This window comes from Etheostoma spectabile, chromosome 22 (assembly GCF_008692095.1).
Source record: "Etheostoma spectabile isolate EspeVRDwgs_2016 chromosome 22, UIUC_Espe_1.0, whole genome shotgun sequence".
Lineage (NCBI taxonomy): Eukaryota > Metazoa > Chordata > Actinopteri > Perciformes > Percidae > Etheostoma > Etheostoma spectabile.
In genome coordinates, this window is record NC_045754.1 from 13,368,898 (window position 1) to 13,379,087 (window position 10,190).

General features: G+C 41.4%; 1 protein-coding gene across 1 annotated transcript in view; it reads right to left on the reverse strand.

Annotated features, from left to right (window-relative positions):
* slco5a1 (solute carrier organic anion transporter family member 5A1) overlaps positions 1-10,190 on the reverse strand; it is a 40,689-nt gene that overhangs the window by 16,877 nt on the left and 13,622 nt on the right. The window contains exons 3-5 of the mRNA XM_032503561.1: positions 4,426-4,558; positions 4,089-4,306; positions 901-1,065 (exon numbers count right to left, since the gene is read on the reverse strand). Of these exons, the coding sequence (XP_032359452.1) occupies positions 901-1,065; positions 4,089-4,306; positions 4,426-4,558 (516 nt within the window). The remainder of the gene's footprint in view (positions 1-900; positions 1,066-4,088; positions 4,307-4,425; positions 4,559-10,190) is intronic.

Below are 10,190 nucleotides of genomic sequence, written 5' to 3' on the forward strand. Positions count from 1 at the left end.
TGTGTGTGTGTGTGTGTGTGTGTGTGTGCGTGCGCGCGCATTATGATGAATGTGTCTCTTGCAGTCAATCGAGGTTTATGTGTTACAGTCGGGATGTAATGGGAGTTCATCACTGAATGAAAGTCAGCGATGACTCATAGTGCTGCCCTCTGACTGTGAATCACTGTTTGTTAGACGTGGAGAGGTGAGAACAAATGTGAGCATACGCTGATACAGACCACAAACTAGAGCATAAAGTATGTGGCGATGCATCATTTACTGTCCTGTCCAGTATCAGAATAAACAAAAACAAAGCAACACACAATGTCAAACAAACCATTTTCACTGCAGTGAAAAACACACATATTTCCTTAAGACATAATGTTTTAGACATAACTTATTGATCTAATTGATTTTGGTTATAACAGATCTCTTCAGAGACAGTTCAATCAATGAAAATGACTGCTTGATTACTAAATTATAGGCAAATAAACACATTCTTTCTCCCATCTGGAAAGCCATTGCAGAGCATCCAGAAGAGAGTGGGATTCTTACCTTATTTGTGCTTATTAACCTTTTAATTGATTAGTCACTTGGCAGAAAATAAAACACATTTCTGATGATGGCTAAATCCTTAAAAGAAATTTCTGAAGTAAAAATGTCAAACAGTTGCTGATTCCACCTTCTCAAACGTGAAGATTTGATGCTCAGTTTTACATTACTTTATTAATATATTTTTCTTTAAAATTTAAAAAAATAAGATGGATTAATCAAAACTGAAATTAGTTTAGTTTAAAATTAGTTCACAAGTTGTTTTGTTTTCTTCTACAGGCATATGTTAACATGTTCAACTGCATCATTTTCAAGTTATAGAAAAGACAATTAAAGTTAAATTAAAGTAAATTAACAAAAGAGCCTTACCGGTGTAGATGCTGGCGTTGGAGGCGGGGATACCAAACTGTGACTCAATAAACTTGGGGATGAAGGTGATGAAGGCGGTGACGATGGCGCACTCTGCCGTGTAGGACAGGCTGACAAACAGGAAGGTCATGTTGCTGAGGATCCTGAGGGCTGCCTTGGGGAGTTCTGAGGATGGAATACAAGACAAGACGGAGCACTTTATTACAGTTCTGTATTTAAGACACAATCGGTCTCTTAATTTGGCTCTCACTCACGCCCACACAAACTGAACTTGACAGAATCGTCAGAAGAAGAAGTATTACTGGAAAGCTGTAATTAATAAAAGGCATCTGTAACCCAAATACTGTAAATCTTGTGTCATAATAGACTTGGGTAATAATAGAGTAAATGTTAACACTGTCTTTAAATGTCTCCCAAACACACTGAACACAAATAGACACTAATGCATTAAACCATTTCTCTTTACATCTGAAGTACTCCTGTTTCACATAAGACTGCAGGAACAAACAAGGCAGGAAGGCACAGGCACACACACACACACACACACACGCTTATTGTAGCCTGAAACCCTATGAAGTTTGGAAAAAAACTGTATAGCTACCAGCAAGTTTTGCTGTACAATGCAAGTATGTGAATTATGAATTATGTGCATATATGCCGAGAGCCCAAAACAAACCAAGCGTATCCTTCGTTTGTCATAACAAGGGCAAACATGCCCTTCATGCCTACCTGAGCAGTGTCCATATGATTTGATTGACATGATGCAGAATGCCCTCTTATCCCAGCACTCAAAAGTAACGTAGTCAAACTGTAAGTACTTTACTGTTACCAGGCAGAATGATTTCTCTTTCTCTATTGATCTACTGATCCCCAAAGATAAATCTCTGGTGTCACTTTCTCTCTATCAGCCGAAATGAAGCGCTGAATCATTTTCAAAACAGGAGCTAATGGGGATTCACTTTCTTACTCACAGGCACATCAGCGAGGCAGATGCTTGCTGTCATGGCAACTCAACGTGAATCTCTCAACTCCCAGTTGAACAACTATTTCCAAAAGCATACCATGCACCGCCATGCTGTCCATACACCAACTTAATAATGTGTCTGTTGACAGCCTTAAAAAGGGGCTGTACTCAAAATATTGAAAATAAAACAAAACAAACAGAGCTCCACAATCCACAGGGACCTCAGATTTAAGATGCTACTTCCCTATTCTTAAAAAAAAAAAAAAAAGTAGTTTGGGCACCTGCTTAGGATGTTCTGAGAAAGACCAAGGAAATCTTGCTGTAGGGACTAGACCCCCAAACGGACCTTTAGCGTGAGCAGTTAAAGAGGGTGTCTGGTTTGTTCTCTTGCCATATGATTATAACCCCGATAACAAAAAAATGATCAGATTGAAATCTTAAATCCAATTATTTATCCTTCCTAAGAATATTTTAAATAAAGGACACAAATTAAAAAAAAAAAAACAGTTTATAGTGTGAACAAAAAGACAAGAAATCAAAGACATTTTCTCTTTATTTTTTCAAACACACTCACACACACACCCACACACCCATACCCACACACACCTTGCTTTGGGGATAGCCGTCTCAGCACTAATTCAATAATCTTGTTGTAGGTGGGGAAATGTTAGCATCTGTCAGTGTTATCACAGATCAAGATATACTAAAAGAATTTTAGAAAAGTGATTTTCTTTTTTTTCTGCAGTTGAAATCCAAAAATGCCAGGAGAAGGCGCACAACACCCACCCACCCCCACACATCTTACTTTGGGGATAGCCGTCTCAGCACTAATTCAATAATCTTGTTGTAGGTGGGGAAATGTTAGCATCTGTCAGTGTTATTACAGATCATATGATACTAAAAGAAGAGTGATGCTAATTATTTAATTCCTGTGAAGCTAGACTGTAATCTTGTCTGGAGAGGACACAGATGGCGAGGTTATGTTGACGTCTACAGCAGCTGCTCTCTCAATCAGACAGACCACTGGCCCGCAATAGTTGCCACACTCGCTATTTCCTTGTGAGAATTTATTTGCCGACTCTGTCAAACTGTTTTAGCCATATGCTTTCGCTTAACATTTCTCTTTGTTTAAATAATGTATCTGGTTCTAGCTTCTCCAGTATGAGGAGTTACTATTTATCGGAAAAGCAAAGACATTTAAGGACGCCACGTTGGCTTGGACGTATTGGGTATTTTTTATTTACTATTTTTTGATCAGTTGATTAATTGCTTAAATCCGTATGTCACTTTTACACCATCTATCAGGAAGTTTAAACACCAAGTTGAGGATGGAACTAAATAGTTAGTCTTGGGTCACATTCTTTTTTATTTGCAAGTAACTTTGAGACTACTTTTGTCTTTCAGAGTAAATTATTACTTTACATTACTGTATCTGCATCTTCGGCTATTGAAATATGATTGTGATAAACCCATACACCACAGTATGTGTGCTGCAGTTACTTATCTACACTAGCCACAAATCCAAGAAATGTTAAGAATTGCATCCAAACAAAAATGTGTCCTTCATGTACATTACTGAAAACATTCAGCGTTAGCATTTTTAAGGGTTTGCTGGTGATTTGAAGGGCAAAAAAAAATGCTTGGTGAAAATAATCACTTCAGAGTGGCATATCTTTCACAGAAAGTGCTGAATTTGTGCTATAGACAAACACACACGCCTCAATAGAAGGACACGCACAGCAATATATTACAGTTTCAAACACCTAAGAACTGAGTCTTCAAAATTGGCCATAGTTTGCACTAAGCCCAAAACACACAGAGAGAGAGAGAGAGAGAGAGAGAGAGAGAGAGAGAGAGAGAGAGAGAGAGAGAGAGAGAGAGAGAGAGAGAGAGAGAGAGAGAGAGAGAGAGAGAGAGAGAAACACTGGAGCAGGATAACCCAATGTTCACTAAAACTGCCCACGTGTACAGTTCATTAGTCAACTGTATGGACAACCTCATTCATCACTAATCAATAACATCTTTAAAAAAAGATCTTAAAAAAAAAAAAAAAATGGTCTTGATGGAGCATCCACGGTTAGATAAAATGACTAATCCTTGCCAGTGATTAGCCATTAAGGCAATTTTTCCATTCATAACTCACAGTTCCTGTATGTAAGGTACTTGTAACATATCCAGAGGTGGAAAGGAAGGATGACATTATCAGATCTAATATGTTCCTCACCTTTGATGTCCTTTCCAAAGCCCATGGAAGAGGTGACGTTCTGATCTTTGCTACTGGATTTTTCCTTCATCACATCGTCATCACTCGACTGGTTGCAGGGTGAGCCAATCTTTTTCCTCTTCCTCTTTTTGTGGCGTGGGGGCAGCTTTTTGGGAAAGGCAAACATGGGAAAGATGACCAGAAGCATGGCAACGGCACACAAGAGAAAGCCACTCCACCTGAGAGGAAGAAACAGCAGTTGGGACACGACAAAAAGACAATTGAGAACAGATTGATCATCGTACAGGGAACGCGCATAAGGGCTCGGGCTGTCATGTAGATACACATGCATATTTACCAGTTGCCAACAAAGCGGGGGTCACTCTGGTCGATGTTGACCACAGTTTTGGGGTCAACATAGAAGCCAATGAGGACGCCTCCTAGAAGGTAGCCAGCTGCAGGTCCCAGGGCTCCCATTACATACATGATGGCTGGAAGAGACACAGATAGAACCAATCAGAAGCTTCCTTACAATGAATTTAAAGTGCTTTCCTTACTGGATAATATACTTTTGATGAGCAAAATGCCCAACTTAACTCCCATTATCAAAACTTTGCTTCAGTGAAGTTTTTTCCACTTCACTCATTAATGTTCTTAATGACCCACTGTTAACCGTGACTGTTTAAATCCGACCTGTGGGAGCTGTTCATTACCCCTGATGCATCCACCGCATGCAGAACACCTGCACTGAGATCAATGGGAACTCTACACCAGCCCTAAGGTCATTTCTTACAGCTTTCAAAGCATCTGTAACTACAGACCTGAAAGCTCCAGAGGTCTCACATTGACCTGAGGGCAAACCTGCAGCTATCCCACATCAGCAAACCTCAAAGCGAGTTAGGGTGAAACATCAACCCTCGGGGGGCTCTCAGACCCTCACTGAAGAAAGCCAATCACACTCCATCACTTTGCCGCAGGAATGGAAAAACTTATTAAAAGTTAGATAACCTTAGTGGGACAAGTGGAAAAACCTCCTTTGGACATCCAGCAGAGACGAGAGTCAAAGCCCTGTACTAGCTGTAATCGGAGGGCAAACCTTCTATAATTAAACCTGGAACATTGCTGCTAGCCGTCAAGGTGTGAGAGTGTGTGGTTATGTGACTGAGAGGAAGGATTAGCTCTTTCTAATGATTGTTATGTTTCAGTGAATGACATAATTTACACAAACAAGAACCCTAACACAAAGCTGTTAAATTTTAATTTTAACTGGCAAGATGGCTACAATTTACATGCTTCTGTTGCTACCCTCACTCTCACAAAACACACCTAGCAAAATGCCCCTCGTCTTCTATTTGTGTCTCTCAAATGTCACTCTCTCAGATGCCTGCACTAAACCCGATCAGCAGTCTGTGCACATCTTGCGTAAGTGTGATTGTCCTGGTGTTTCTGACAGAGTGTGTTAAGCAGCAGGTGTGCTGTGTGTATCTAGACCAACACTCAAAAGACTCTCTCCCCCTAGACCAGAGGAACGAACGATACGATCGAACGAACGGGGAAGAACGATCGCAGAACGAACGCCGTCGCCGAACGAGCGACGAGCGAGCGGACGAGCGACGCGAGCGATCGAGCGAGCGAGCACACGCACACAGCACACACCACCACACACACACACCACCACACACACACACACACACACACACACACACACACACACACACACACACACACACACACCACACACACACACACACACACACACACACACCACACACACACACACACACACACACACACACACACACACACACACACACACACACACACACACACACACACACACACACACACACACACACACACCACACCACACACACAACACACACACCCACACCACCACAACACACACCACACACACACACACAAACACACAAACAACCACACCAACACACAACACGACCACACACACGAAGCTCAAAAGCCATTTCATCTCAGTCTGTTCAACCAAATGTTTCAGCTGTCCTGCCAAAATTTGCCCATCGCATCACTACTTCCCAAGGGGCTTGCAACTTGAACTGGCCACATACAGAATATTCATCCCAAAACTTGCTTTTGGACATTCTTTTCTCCTGGATATGACCAATAGGGTGCACTCCTATAGTGTGGTTCCAACAATTTCCCAAAGCCCAAAACCTTATCTACACTTATTAAATCATGGGACTATTGGGAAAAGGAGAAAGAGGGGGAAATACTGCTTTAAGAATAAAAGGCCCTTCAACAAATCCTCTTATCACCCTAAAGCAGACACACTTGCACACATAAACACAACATGCAAGACAACAATGGTCAATTTCCTTTTTTTTTTTTTTTCTTGGCCTGGATTTTACATTTTAGTTTCTGCACACATAAAGTGTAACTATGCAAGTGTATACATTTCAAAATATAAAGAAGGTCTGTGGATGTTTCATTCCTATAAATCTAGCAGACATGTATCACTTCTCTACCTACCTGAAGTAGGCGCCCCCCCCCCCCCCCCCCTTCCTTTTCACTTTGTCTGCCTCTTTCTCTCTTTCCCTCGCATATCATATTTCATCTTTTTAACTCCTTTCACTGCACCATTTCTCGTATCCTGCTGGCTAAGAGAGTAAATTCACCTCTGCAGTCAAACCGTTACACAATGTAACCGGAGAAATTACTCTTCAGAGACAATAAACAATGTATTAAAGTTGGCAACAAGAGGTCTTATCTTATTATTTCCATCTTGAAATTAAAAACTTTTCACAAAACCTGAGCTAGTGAATCACACTTTTTTTTGGTACACAGAAAAATCATTTCCCTCTATAAAGCACAGAACATAGTCCGTAATAAAATGGCTGGCTATAAAGCCGAAAGATGAGGGTAAGTGTGAACGGATGGTACACATCATTTTATAGATTGCAGTGTTTCAGATCCAAATCTCCTGCCTCTTGATTGAGCTTCAGTCTGACTCTTCAAAATTATGTTACATAGTTTGGAGCTGGTTAATGATAGAAATAGGAATGGACAAAACCATAACGTGTGTGAAACAGTTGTGAGTCTGCTCTTCTTTTAAACCTAACATGATTTGAAGCCTGAATATAACTAAATACGGATATTTGTGACATAAACTCAATCAATGAATCATTCTGATCACCTCACAAACTGCTGACCCTTTTTGTGCTCCAAATCTTACACACTGGCTTGAGCCAGATACAGCGGGTGCACCCAGTTTTTAACACGTTAGAAACCCAGGTGGGGTGGCCATATTTTATCCCCCTTGGGGGATTGTTTAAGCGCCAATCTTGCCACGACATCCATTACGTTAACAGTGTTCGGCCTGATTGGAGGACTAAGGAGGTCATAAACTGTGCTCGACTCATCGCTCTGCCCTGCCTGCATGGCACAGAGCCAGGATATTTAAGGGTGAAGGGTTTGGAGGGCTGCAGTCGGGCTGAAGGGTGGCCAGGGCAGTGCCATTGGATTGAGGAATATGCTGGCACAGCAGCGGCGTTCCATCACTCACACACGCACACGTCATTGGAGCACAGGGGATGCATGCCAATGTAGAGCGCATGACGTGCCACAGGCTCAATTTACTAAATTTTGCAATAGACCTTTACCAGCAGCATGTGAAGGACAATACATTATAGGCTTCATATGAATTTCTACATGTGCAGAGATAATGACCAGCCAGCTTGACTTTCAATATGTTGTGGGAATTTTGTGCTGACTTTGTTACATGCATTAGACATGCATGAGAAAATACAAATTGAGAATGAAGTTACAGAGCGTGCAAACTAACATGTTACAAGCAGAATTCAATATCAGCAAGATATTAATGATTATTGCACAGGCCTGGGGAACACACACACACACACACACACACACACACACACACACACACACACACACACACACACACACACACACACACACACACACACACACACACACACACACACACACACACACACACACACACACACACACACACACACACACACACACACACACACACACACACACACACACACACACACACACACACACACAACTCATCAAGAAGCACTAAAGCATTGATTACAACTCAGGGACCTTAACATCAACCAAGGTCACCCCATCCCTACATATTAAATATATATATGAACACTTAAAACATCCATCCACATGGACACGTGATAGGGGACGTGCAAGAGCATCACAGGTAAGAGTGGAGGAGGGAGAAGGTTAGAGAGTTTTATAGTGCATCAGTGACCACAATTTAGTGTTTCAGCTCCAGTATTTGTGATGGATGGACTCAGCGGTGTCAGGAAGAGGAGATTTACCTGACAATAATCTGAAAAGAGAATGGCAATATAGTCAGATAAAGAAAGAAAGAAAAACTGATAAACTGAAAGATAAGTGGAAGAGAGGATGTGAAGACACAAAAAACTAAATGAGACAGGAAGAAACAGCATAACGTCTGAAGGAGGGGTGCGAGAGTGATGGAATACAAAGAAACAGAGAGAAAGAAAGAAAAGGAGAGGAGCTGGGCTGCAGTCTGTGGTGACTGATCCTGCTGTGTAACAGAGTGATAAAGCTTGCTCAGCAACATCCCTCTAATATCTACCCTTCAGGGACCAGTGCTTCTCTGTTGTCTCCACTCCTCCACACTCCGTAAGAGCTCTGGTCCTCCTGACTCTGTATTCATGAGCTCCAGTGACTCATTCAGAGCTTGTAGGAATGAATGAGGTTGAAACAGAAAGAGAAGAATGGCAGCAGTGAGGCATGAATTAGAGGCATGATTACAGGAAAGTAAATGCCAAGGTGGTTGCCAATTATTTTGAATACCGGTAGGTACAATGATCTTCACTCCAGATCGAACCCGGACTGAACATCGGGAGCACCGGGAGAGTCATACCAGCTTGTTGGGAGTAGGAGCTAAATATCGCCTCAAAACATTTGGCTAAATTGTGGCAAGTTTTTCCTTGCCACAGTTTAGCCTAGCTTTGAGGGGTCATTTTAACTCTCACCTTAAGAGATCTGAATGAAAATGGGTTATACGGGTACCCACAAGTCTCCCATTTACAGCTGGGCCTACTTTGTGCTAATCTAATGCAGTTTTTTTGCCTGAAGTATAAATGTGTTCTTTTTTCCCCCATTCTAAACTGGTGTATTTAAATATTTCTGCATTCTGGGGTTCCTATAGAGTGCACTCTTGAAATTGCATAAACTGAGTATGATTGGAAAGCTGACCCCAATTGGATTCATATGCAATGATGTTACTTCCCATAGCCACTACGGGTGAAACAGCTCAAGTAAAAAAGCCGAACGGTTCAGGGCTTGCATGCGTTTCAGTCAAAAAGGCTAGTGCAAGAAGAAAACTTTCTTCCGTACTAAAACTGCAGTTTCACGGACGAGGTGCCAACTACAGGGTGCAGCAGTCAGTCAGTCTCCCTCTGCAGTATGGGTTACCTGACAATGTGCAACACGATTGGCTTATGCTCGCGGCAATACTGTCAATATGAGGGCGCATTTATGAAGACATCATGCCAGCCAGCGTGTCATTTGACAGTGCAGGAGGAGAGTCAGGTAGGAAAGAGCAGCACCTCTCCGCTGCGTGTAAACAGCTTCTTCATGCAGACTCATTCAGACAGGGCAATCCAATCCATAACTAAAGCATTGGGCGGTTCATAGTGAAAGACATGCAGTCGTGGAGAATGCAAGGTTTCAGCATATGATTAATGTAACTTAATGTTACTTAAGCCGTGCAATAATATCCACCAACATGTCAGCAACACAGTAAATCACAAACTATTTCTCTTGCAGAAGAACAGGCAGAGAGGACAACACATACATACATACATACATACATACATACAGTACACATACACACATACATACATGCACACCTGGACTTAAATTCACACCTGGTCACTTTATAATAATTTTTAACACTGGACTAAACACTGACACTTTAATAATAATTTATGGTCTTTTCTTTGTTTATTTGACAAATGTTCTTATTGTTATTATTTTTATTGGTATTTTGTTGTCTTTATACTATCTTTTTATCTATTTTTTTTTTCTTTGTTCTTGCTAAAAACTGCTGCTGGAACTTTCAATTTC